The sequence below is a fragment of the Artemia sp. Qi Xiang Cuo genome, chromosome 2 (genome assembly GCF_049724085.1).
Source record: "Artemia sp. Qi Xiang Cuo chromosome 2, ASM4972408v1, whole genome shotgun sequence".
NCBI lineage: Eukaryota > Metazoa > Arthropoda > Branchiopoda > Anostraca > Artemiidae > Artemia > Artemia sp. Qi Xiang Cuo.
Window position 1 is genome coordinate 47,947,020 of NC_142795.1, and position 12,015 is coordinate 47,959,034.

The 12,015-nt window shown below is 32.7% G+C and overlaps 1 protein-coding gene across 1 annotated transcript in view; it reads left to right on the forward strand.

The window, feature by feature from the left end:
- The window catches only part of CCT8 (chaperonin containing TCP1 subunit 8), a 67,577-nt gene that overhangs the window by 36,505 nt on the left and 19,057 nt on the right, over positions 1-12,015 (forward strand). Inside the window, exon 2 of the mRNA XM_089101414.1 lies at positions 5,696-5,866. Within this exon, the coding sequence (XP_088957540.1) occupies positions 5,696-5,866 (171 nt within the window). The remainder of the gene's footprint in view (positions 1-5,695; positions 5,867-12,015) is intronic.

Consider the following 12,015-nt stretch of genomic DNA (forward strand, 5'->3'; position numbering starts at 1 on the left):
TAGTTTTTTTGTGTGTGTAAGTTTTTTTGTGTGTGTGTGTGTGTAAGTTTTTGTGTGTGTGTGTAAGTTTTTGTGTGTGTGTAAGTTTTTGTGTGTGTGTGTTTGTGTTTGTGTGTGTATTTTTTTGTGTGTGTCAGTTTGTATGTGTGCGTAAGTGTTTTTGTGTTTGTATGTTTTTTTTTGTGTGTAAGTTTTTGTATGTAAGATTTATTGTGTGTGTTAGTTTTTGTGTGTGTGCTAATTTTGTGTGTGTGTGTAAGTTGTGTTTGTGTTTGCTATTTCTTTTGTGTGTGTTTGTTTGTCTTTGTGTGTGTGTGTGTAAGTTTGTGTGTGTGTGTAAGTTTTTGTGTGTGTAAGTTTTTGTTTGTGTGTAAGTTTTTGTGTGTGTGTAAGTTTTTTTGTGTGTATGTAAGTTTTTGTTTGTAAGTTTTTGTGGGTGTGTAAGTTTTTGTGTGTGTGTGCAATTTTTGTGTGTGTGTGTGTGTAAGTTTTGTGTGTGTGTGCAATTTTTTTTGTGTGTGTAAGTTTTTGTGTGTGTGTGTGTAAGTTTTTTTTGTGTGTAAGTTTTTGTGTGTGTGTAATTTTTTGTGTGTGTTTGTGTGTATTTGTTTTTGTGTGTGTAATGTTTTGTGTGTGTGTAAGTTATTGTTACTGTTTTAGTTTTTTTGTGTGTGTTAGTTTTTGTGTTTGTGTGTATTTTTGTGTTTGTGTTTGTTTTTTTGTGTGTGTGTGTGTTTGTTGGTTTGTGTTTTTTTTTTTTATTGTGTGTGTATGTGTGTGTGTGTGTTTGTGTGTGTAAGTTTTTTGTGTGTGTAAGTATTTTTATGTGTGTGTAAGTTTTTTGTGTGTGTGTAAGTTTTTGTGTGTGTGTAAGTTTTTGTGTGTGTATGTAAGTTTTTTGTGTGTGTGTGTAAGTTTTTGTGTGTATGTAAGTTTTTGTGTGTGTGTGTGTGTGTGTGTGTATAAGTTTTTGTGTGTGTGTAAGTTTTTTTGTGTGTTTAATTTTTTGTGTGTGTTTTAGTTTTGTGTGTGAGTGTTAGTGTCTGTGTGTGTGTGTTAGTTTTTGTGTTTGTGTGTGTAAGTTTTTTGTGTGTGTGTAAGTTTTTGTGTATGTTTGAGTTTTTGAGTGTGTGTTAGTTTGTGTGTGTGTGTGTGTGTGTTAGTTTTTGTGTGTGTGTAATTTTTTGTGTGTGTAAGTTTTTGTGTGTGTGCAAGTTTTTTTGTGCGTGTAAGATTATGTGTGTGTGTGTGTGTGTAAGCTTTTTTGTGTGTGTAAGTTTTTGTGTGTGTGTGTAAGTTTTTGTGTGTAAGTTTTGTGTGTGTGTAAGTTTTTTTATGTGTGTGTAAGTTTTCGTGTGTGTGTAAGTTTTTGTGTGTGTCTGTGTAAGTTTTTGTGTGTGTGTAAGTTTTTGTGTGTATGTTTGTTAGTGTTTGCTAGTTTTTTTGTGTGTGTATGTTTTTTTGTGTGTGTAAGTTTTTTTGTGTGTGTAAGTTTTTTTTGTGTGTGTAAGTTTTTTTGTGTGTGTGTATGTTTTTGTGTGTTTGAAAGTGTATGTTTTGTTTTTTGTTTTTGTTTGTTTGTAATTTTTTGTGTTTTTTTCATTTTTTTTTTGTGTTTGTAATTTTTTTTTTGTGTGTGTAAGTTTTTTTTTGCGTGTAAGTTTTTATGTTTGTGTTAGTTTTTATATGTTTGTTAGTTTTTGTGTGTGTGTTTAAGTTTTTGTGTGTGTGTAAGTTTTTGTGTGTGTTCAAGTATTTTTGTGTGTTTAATTTTTTGTGTTTGTGTAAGTTTTTGTGTGTGTGTAAGTTTTTGTGTGTATGTAAGTTTTTATGTGTGTGTAAGTTTTTGTGTATGTGTGTTAGTTTTTTTGTGTGTGTGTTTAAGCTTTTGTGTGTGTATAATTTTTTGTTTGTGTCTTAGTATTTTTGTGTGTGTGTGTAATTTTTTTTTTTTGTTTTAGGTTTTTTTTGTATGTTTTATTTTTTGTTTGTATTTGTTAGTTTTTTGTGTGTGTAAGTTTTTTTATGTGTGTTAGTTTTTGTGTGTGTGTAAGTTTTTGTGTGTGTTTGTGTTTAGGTTTTTTTGTTTGTGTAAGTTTTTTTGTGTGTGTGTAAGTTTTTGTGTGTGTCTAAGTTTTTGTTTGTGTGTAAGTTTCTGTTTTTGTGTATGTTTTTTTGTGTGTGTGTAATTTTTTGTGTTTTTGTAAGTTTTTGTTTTTTTTTGTAAGTTTTTTTGTTTGTTTTTGTATGTTTTTGTTTGTGTATGTGTTTAATTTTTTTTGTGTGTGTAAGTTTTTGTATGTGTGTAAGTTTTTGTGTGTGTGTGTGTGTAAGTTTTTGTGTGTGTGTAAGTTTTTGTTTGTGTTTTATTTTGTGTGTGTGTGTTTGTGTTTATGTGTTTAAGTTTTTTTGTGTGTGTGTTTGTTTTTGTGTGTGTGTTTGTTTTTTTGTGTGTTTATGTTTTTGTGTGTGTGTAAATTTTTGTTTGTGTGTAAGTTTTTGTGTGTGTGTAAGTTTTTGTGTGTGTGTAATTTTTTGTGTTTGTGTAAGTTTTTGTGTGTTTGTAAGTTTGTGTGTTTGTGTGTTAGTTTTTGTATGTGTGTTAGTTTTTGTTTTTGTTTTTAATTTTGTGTTTGTGTTTTTGTTAGTTTTTGTGTGTGTGTTTTTTTTTGTGTGTGTGTAAATTTTTTTTGTGTTTGTTAGTTTTTGTGTGTGTTAGTTTTTTTGTGTGTGTAAGTTTTTGTGTGTGTATAAGTTTTTGTGTGTGTGTAAGTTGTTGTGTGTGTGTGTAAGTTTTTGTGTGTTTGTAAGTTTTTGTGTGTGTGTGTAAGTTTTTGTGTGTGTTTGTGTTTGTGTGTTTTATTCTTTTATAGCCCATTCTTGATAGTTGTCCTCAAAAATAGAAGAAAAAATAGTTTGTTTTTCGTGAAAAAAATCTTGAAAGAGAACAATCTGTCCTCATCAATAGTATGCAGTAGAATAGGTTTAAATACTTAAGCCAAAAGTTCATTCTATTACTCTGATATGATTTAGAGATGTAAAAAAGTTGAAAAAAAAGTTAAAAAAGTGAAAAAAAAGTTAAAAAAAAGTTAAAAAAAATTGGTCACTACAAACATTATTTTTCTAATAGTAAAAAAAATGTTGGAGGGGGGGGGTGTTGGAGGGAGGGATCGGGGTGGGAGGGAGGGTGGAGGGAGAGGGGGTAGGACGTGGGGCCCAAGTATCAGAAGAAATTGTTTGTCTAGTATGCTTCTCAAATTATCGTGGTATGCATATTGTCATGATGATGTCATAAAAATGCCCCAAAACATGTCACTTAACACCTATCAAAAATTCAATTGATAAATCGAATGTGCTTGAACTTGTTCCAGTTCAACGGAATGAACCTGTTACAATATTGTGAAGCTTAACATCAGTGGGGCAATGTCCCAGATACAATTCATTGAATGTTTTTCTAAAATCATATCATGTTCAATGGCTAGTTGGTTCTGTCGATTAACGTGTCGTTCTTTTACCTTAGGAAATCACGGGTCTCACGTTCGATTCCTATATCAAACACAAATTTCATATAAATCAATGGGAAAATACTTAGAATGTAAAAAATCGTATCATTGGAATAGAAAAATATCATTATTAGAGTACAATAAAATGTCATCAATAAAAAAAAAACTATTAAAATTAAAAAAAAATAATTAATGTAATTATTTAAATTAATTAATAATAAATTAATTTATGTGAATTAATTAAACAAATTAAATTACAGAAAGAATTTCACAATTTCAAACAAAGGAAACGAATCACTAGCATGAAAAACACGCACGACTAATTTTCACGGTGGTTGAATTCCGGTCATTACACTGTCTGCTTGTATGGCAGGGTACTGTCCGCTTGAAACTGTTATAGCTATATAGGGAGACACCCCCGTTGTAATCGTTATAGCTACAATGGCTACCTGCCCCGTTGTAAGCATTGTATCAATACTACTTATGTTCTGAAAATTCAATTGATTATTATTATTGTTGCTGGTTTGCCTGTGAGTCCAGGCAATTTGATGTTCATATGTTAGTCCTAAAACTCAGCTGCCCTTGCCTGAGACTATAGGCAGGCAGACCTTATGTCACTTGTTCACCTGCAAATCCAGGCAACTTGTTGGGTCAACCAATTTTGAATGAATTTTGTTTTAGTTTAACTGTCTGAGCTTATAAACTGGGTTGCCTTTCTAAGACTTTAGGCAGGTAGACCCTATGCCACTTGTTTGCACACAAGGCCAGGCAACTTTTCAGTCAACCAATTTTCAATTAATTTTGTTTTAGTGTAACTGTCTTGGCTTATAGATTAGGTTTTCTGACTGAGGACTGCAAGTCCAGGTGACTTAGTGGTCATGTTAATCCTAAAACTTGGTCAAAATCCCTTAGACTCTAGGCAGACAGGCCTACTTGGAAAGTCTAATTGAATTACAATAGAGATGACTAAGATTTTTGGGCTGACTCACAACAGACAATGTCTATGGAACTTGCTGATGAAGAAGCATCCTAAGCCTAATTTTCTGGCCACATAAATTCGCAGGTAGGTTGACTAAGTTTTAGGATTGATATGTGACCACCAAGTTGCCTGAACTGCAATTTGAACTATGAAAAGCCATCTGTAGGACTTTGTTGTTTTCTTTATGTATCACTGGGGTAATGTTATTTATTTTTCGTGACATTTTAGTGGATCATATATTAAATAAGAAAACCAAAAAGTATTCTGTATAACTTTATTCATGTTTCTCTATAATAATTTGATGTTTAAAATGCCATACAGAAGACTTTATATCATTCTCCATGTTTAAAGGAACGGTATTGCCTATTGTTTTGATTTTATAGTGCTTTGTATATAAGAGTAAATGAAAATATTTGTTGCTTAGAGTATAAAGAACCAATGACTTTAATAGGCCTAGTCAAACAGTGCTCACCCAAGTAATTTGTATTTCTAATATAAAAAAAAGCATAAAAGGTATATGCCACTAGCCTATTATAGAATAGCTATGAGGTAGCTTTATATCAAAATATTCGAGCAAATCACACAGCCAACTATGTGTCTTACCTTAGCCTACATAAGGTAGGCTATCAGTGGAAGTCATTAGGTCTGTAAAACTACCAATAGGGTAGCCTATATATTGATACTTTCTTTTAGAATCATTAATGTTTACCTTTACACTTCTTCATGGTTAAAAGATCCTGGAGTGCCAAAAATCCTAGTAACATCAAGACTAGGCCTAGTCTTGCCAAGCTCTTTTCAAGAAGCATTCCTTAAAAGTATTTTTCAAAGAAAAGAGCTTTGCTGAACTAGGTTCCGATTTCTGTTTTAACATACAAGAAAACAACACTTTCTAAGGCTATATGCTGATTTATTTATTTTTTGGTCATTTTCTGCTGTTTAACAGCACACGTTCTTTATTTTTGAAATTGGCCACGAACTTTTGTATTGGAATACATTATGTAAACAGGCGATCTTTCTCCTTAAAAAATGAATTATCGGTTTTTCACACTAATTTAAGACGTATATGGCTGTGTAAGTTTGCACTTGACCAATTTAATGAATTAGTTTTCATTTTAGGTGTCCTTGGTACTTTAACTTTCTTTTTACATCTTGAGTATTTTTGCAGTTTTTCATTTTGAAAATGTTCATTAAATTTGTTAACTATTTGGTTTAGTTTTTTTCTGGAGTTGAAGAGGCTGTCATCAGAAATATCAGTGCATGCAAAGAATTTGCACAAACAGTAAGGACAGTTTATGGACCTCATGGGATGAACAAAATGGTTATTAACCATCTGGATAAGTTGTTTGTTACCAATGATGCAGCTACCATCATTAGGGAACTTGAGGTATTCCCTTTCTCTATGTCTAACCATTAATGATTTGATTTAATTAACTTAGCTGTTCTTTCTATAGTTGGAAGCAATTTTGGTTACATGAAATGAGAAAAGCAAGGCTCTTTTTTACAATCTTTATTTTCTTGTTAACAATTATGATGCTATTCAATTAGGTTTTGAAAATTTCTGATTTTTTTTCAAGATTTCCTGAAATTGTTGGAGAAGTTATCAAAATTTCATCTTGGTATTAAGTAAAAATGTTTGCCTCTCCTTAATTTCTCATACTCAAAACCTTCCACTTTTATTGCCATAACTAGTACTAATTTCTGAGCCACCAACTTCAAGAAGTGTATGTAATAAATATTTGTAAGGGGGTCTTTGTGTTTAAAGATAATTTTTTTTCTACAAATAATGCTTAAAAGCTAGGTTTAAACTAGTAATTTTACAGTTAATTTTCATCTGGAACTGAGACAAATGGGATTCAATTTTGTGTGAACTTTGCAACCATTTAAATATTCCAACTGTCAAATTTTGTTTTTGGCATATTTGCAAAAGAATATATATTTCTCTTTCTTAGGCAGCTAATTCATGCTTTTTTAAGAAGCACTAATGACAGTTTGTTTGACCTCAGAATCTAGAGTTTTCTGGGGGAGGGAGATTTCTAAAACAAAGTTTATTCTGTCAAGAATAATGAAACATTGATAATTCATATTGGGATTTAAAACCGAATAGTTCTTTTAACCTACAAGTATTCCTGACAAAGTAGCACATTTCAGATAGTCTAGAATTGATAGAAATTCTAATAAAAACTCATTTATTATCAGAAAATTATAGTTAGATTTAAAAAAATAAGACATTTTACTTAGCAATTTCATTTTTCAAATCTTGTTGAAAACAGGCAGTGTTCATTTTGTAATATTTCTTGTTCCATACTTGACATGGTTGGATATAGATTTCAATATAGGAAACAAAGCTTATATAAGAGTGCTGCTTGCAAGATTAAAAGAAATAATCATCATCTTGTGTTATCCAGAGTTAATTTAAAGCTGAGATTTAAGAAGGGTAGCTACCTACCAGGTAATCATAACATTGGCGAAATTCATCATGGGAGCTTGAGAGGAATATCAAACAGTATGTGATAAGAAACTGTAAGTAAGGAGCAATGCAGCTCAATAATAACTGAAACTCTAAGAAACACGAGTATTGGTAACTATGGATACATCAAAAGCATCAAATTTTAATGCTTATTCTAAATATATAACATTCATCAAGTTTAATCTTAACCATCAAAAGTTATGGACCAGAGAATATTTGCCCTATTTTCGAAAGAGGGGAAAAACCCCCAAAACATCAAGTGATCTTACTGGAAATTGCATCATCAGATTCAGCATATCAGATAACCTTACTGTACAGGGTTAAAGCTCCTTTATACAAAAATGTTTTTTTTTTGCCAGAAGCAAGATCACAGAAGCATGTTTATTTGTTTTTTGTTTTGTTTTTTTCCAAGGGAAGATCGTATTGAACCAGTGATCCTAGAAGATTAGGAGAGGGCTCATTTGATTGGAAGTCAAAATTTCTAGTGCCCTTTTAAGTGACCAAAAATATTAGAGGACAGCTAGTCCCTCTCCCACGCCCCTTTTTAACGAGTTGTCCAATCAAAATTTTAGGGTAGCCATTTTGTTCACAATAGTCGAAAGATCTAAGAACTATTTCTTTGAGGATGACTTGACCATCTACAGTTCCCAGGAGAAGGGCTGCAAGCTATAAACCTTATCCAAATTTTACATATAGTATTGGCTATTGGGAAGTATACAAATATTTTTGGGGGGATTTTTCTGGTGGGGGGGGGGGGGGGTACGTCGAAGGATCTTTTCACGGGGAATAACATTTTTCATGGATGGGGGGGGGCTGGATTACCCGGTATTTTTTTAAAAAACGATCAGAAATTAAATAAAAAACAAGTTTTTTTTCAACTGAAAGTAAGGAGTAACATTAAAACTTAAAACGAACAGAAATTATTATTTATATAAGGGGGGTTGACCCCTCCTCAGTACCATGCTATTTGCACAAGAGGTTTTTTATAACTTAAAAAAAAACTTATTATGCTAATTAAACCGCCCTTGGGTTTCAGGAGTAATTCTTAAATAATTGGGACAAAAAGTCAAAATTTTAGTGTAGAAACAAAAAGTCAAGTCATCTGAGGCCAACACAGCTATGCCTGCCCATCTTCCTTACCGAATTTATTCAAAGCCTCCCTCTTTGCACCCTCCCAAGAAGTTCCAAGTTTCCAGAAATCCTTCCTTAAGACCTCTCACCCCATTTGTAGCCGACCTGGTTTTCGTTTGTCCCTATATGGTCGAGTGAAAAGGATGATCTTTGGTAATTGAATCACTCGTCTCAGATGACTGTTATCACTGTAGTATAAAACATCTTTAATATAATCAAACAGTTCGTGGTAACGAACTGTAAGTAAGGAGCGACCCGGCTCAATGGTAACTGAAACTCTAAAAAATAGAATTTTGATACCAATAGATACATCAAAATGATCAGATTTTCATTCTGATTTCAGATATACAAGTTTCATCAAGTTTAATCTTACCTATCAAAAGTTACGCGCCGCGGAAAATTTGGCTGATTTTCGAAAAAAAGGGGGAAAGACCCCCTAAAAGTTATAGAACCTTAATGAAAATCACACCTAATCATATTCAGCGTATCAGAGAACCCTACTTTAGAGGTTTCAAGCTCATATCTACAAAAATGTGGAATTTTCCATTTTTTGCCAGAAGAAAGATCATGGATGCGTGTTTATTTGTTTTTTTGTTTTGTTTTTTTTCTTTTCCCCAGGGGTGATCGTATCGACCCAGTGGTTCTATAATATCGTGGGAGGGCTCATTGGAACGGAAATTAAAAGTTCTAGTGCCCTTTTTAAGTGACCAAAAAAATGGTGGGGAACTAGACCCCCTCCCACGCTCATTTGTTTCTCGAAGTCACCCGATCAAAATTTTGAGATAGCCATTTCGTTCAGCATGGTCGAAAATATTATAACCATGTCTTTTAGAATGACTTAATCGCTCGAAGCCCCCAGGGGGAGGGCTGAAAGTTATGAACTTTACCCAATATTAACATATAATATTGGTTATTGGGAAGTATACAGAAGTTTTCAGGAGGAATTTTTTCTGGTAGTGGGGGGTGGGGGTGGGCTGGTGGTTATATGGGAGGATCTTTTCATGAAGAAAGTTTTCATGGGGGAAGTGACATTGCTATGAAGGGGGCGCCAGATTTCCCATCATTATTTTTAAAAAAAAATAAGAAATTAAACATAAAATACAAGTTTTTCAACTGAAAGTAAGGAGCAACATCAAAACTTAAAATGAACAAAAAAATAATAGCTATATGATTGGGTTCACCTTCTAGTCAATGCCTCGCTCATTAAGCCAAAGATTTTTTAGTACTTTCATAAGAGCTATTTATTCTAATTAACGGCCTTTGTGATTAAGGGGGCATTTTTAAAGAATTGGAACAAAATTCGAACTGTAGCGTAAAGAGCAAGGTATTGACTAGGGGGCGAACCCCCTAATATACGTAATAAAAATATATAAATATAGAAGTTCGTTACGTAAGTTAATTCGTAAGTTACGTATATTTATTACTAATAAAAACGTTCGTAAATAAAATTCAACAAGTTTCGAGAAAGCCATTTAACCAAATAAAAATAAAATTAATATGTAAATTTCGTTTTAATTATTCATGCGCGGTGAGTCAAAATCAAAACCTGCATTAATTAAAAAACGTTCACAAATGAAATAAAAAAACAAGTTTTTTTTTTAACTGAAAGTAAGGAACGACGTTAAAACTTAAAACGAACAGAAATTATTCCGTATATGAAAGGGGCTGTGCCCTCCTCAACGCCTCGCTCTTTACGCTAAAGTTTGATTTTCTCACAAGTAAATTTTTTTTTAACTATAAAATTTTGTTTTAATTGCAATTTTTTTTAAATTAACTTTAACGAAATTCAAACCATCAGATTCTAGCTTATCAACGAAAATTATTGAAGAAGCTTTAAACTCCTATCTGTAAAAATGTAGAATTTCGCATTTTTAATTAACGTTAACAAAAATTACACCATCACATTCAGCTTATCAGTGAACCCTATTAAAGAAGTTTCACGCTCCTATCTGCAAAAATGTGGAAATTTGCATTTTTTGCTCGAATAAAGATCACGATGTGTGCCCTCCAAAAAATGGAGGGCAACTAGGCCCCCTCCCACGCTCATTTTTTTCTCAAAGTCACCCAATTAAAATTTTGAGATAGCCATTTTGTTCAGCATAGTCGAAAATCTAATAAATATGTCTTAAGATGACCGAATCCCCCACAGTACCCAGGGGAAGGGCTGCAAGATATGAACTTTGCCCATTGCTTACATATTGAATTGGTTTTTGGGAAGTATACAGACATTTTCAGGCAGGATTTTTTTTCTGGTGGGGGGGGGCTTGAGGTGGGGGTTACTCTGGAGAATCTTTCCGTGGAGGATGTTTCTTTGGGGTAAGGGACATTTCTATGAAGGGTGCGCCGGATTTCCAAGCATTGTTTAAAAAACGATCAGAAATTAAATCATAAAAAAACAAGTTTTTTCAACTGAAAGTAAGAAGCAACATTAGAACTTAAAACGAACAGAAATTAGTACGTATATGAGGGGGTTCTCCTCCAAGTCAATACCTCGCTCTTTACGCTACAGTTTTTTTTGTACTTTCAAAAGTGCTATCTATTCTAATTAAACGGCCTTTGTGATTCAGGGGCTTGTTAATTAAATTTTTTTAACTTTTAACGTAAAGAGCGTGGTATTGACTAAGGGGAGAACCCCCTCATATACGTAATAACATATACGTAAAAAAAAAACAAGCAATATGGCTTAATAGTAATCGAAAGTTTTAAAAACGGAATTTTTATGTCAATAAATGTATCAAAAGAATGGGCTTATAATGCTGATTCTAAATATATAAATTTTATTAAGTGTAGTATTACTCATCAAAGGCTACGAGCCTGAGAAAATTTACCTGATTTTTTAAAGAGGGAGGAAACATCCCCTACAAGTGAAAGAATTTTAATGAAAATCACACCGTCAGATTCAGCGTATCAGAAAACCCAATTACATAGGCTTCAAGCTCATATATGCAAAAATCTGCAACTTTATCTGCAACGTATTTTTTGCCAGAAGAAAAATATACGAATATACAAGTTCGTTTCATAAGTTAATTTGTAAATTACTTCAGGACCAAAATTAGAAACAACCATTTAGCAAAAGAAGAGTGAAATTTTTATGCAAATTTTGTTTAATTATTCAATGACGGTGAGCCAAAATAAAAGTGGCATTAACTAAAAAACGATCAGAAATTAAATAAAAAAAAAAGTTTTTTTAACTGAAAGTAAGGAGCGACATTAAAACTTCAAACGAACAGAAATTATTCCTGTATATGAAACGGGCTGTCCCCTCCTAAACGCCTCGCTATTTACGCTAAAGTTTGACTCTGTCTCAAAACTCTATTTTTTAAAACAATAAAAAACTTTTGCGTAAAGAGCGAGGCGTTGAGGAGGGGACAGCCCCTTTCATATACGGAATAATTTCTGTTCGTTTTAAGTTTTAATGTCGCTCCTTACTTTCAGTTTAAAAAACTTGTTTTTTTTATTTATTTAGTTCAGAGACTACATAATTGTATGAACAAGTTTTTAGAAGTTTTATTAAGCAGATTTCTATCCTATAGATAGAACATTCAACATTAGGAATATTTTTTAGAATTAAAAAATCCAAGACAGAAAGCGTCCCAGAATCCTCCACCTGCTACGTAAATTGCAGACTCGAATCAAGTGCCTAGTTTGTACCAATGAATCGTTCAGAGAATCATACCCATGGTCCCAAACAGACAGAATATCGTCAACAAAATGGGACGAGAAAAAACCATTTCAAAGAAAACCATCCAAAGCAGAATTTTCGGTGAAATCCATGTATAAAATTGCCAGACAGTGAGACAGAACAATCCCCTTCAGTAAACCTATGATCTGAAGAAAAACTCTCCCTGACAGTCCTTATGATATGGTCTTATAATCCAACCAATCAGAATTCAGAATTACTTTGGAATTTTTTTTTTTCAATGTTTTCTCCATCT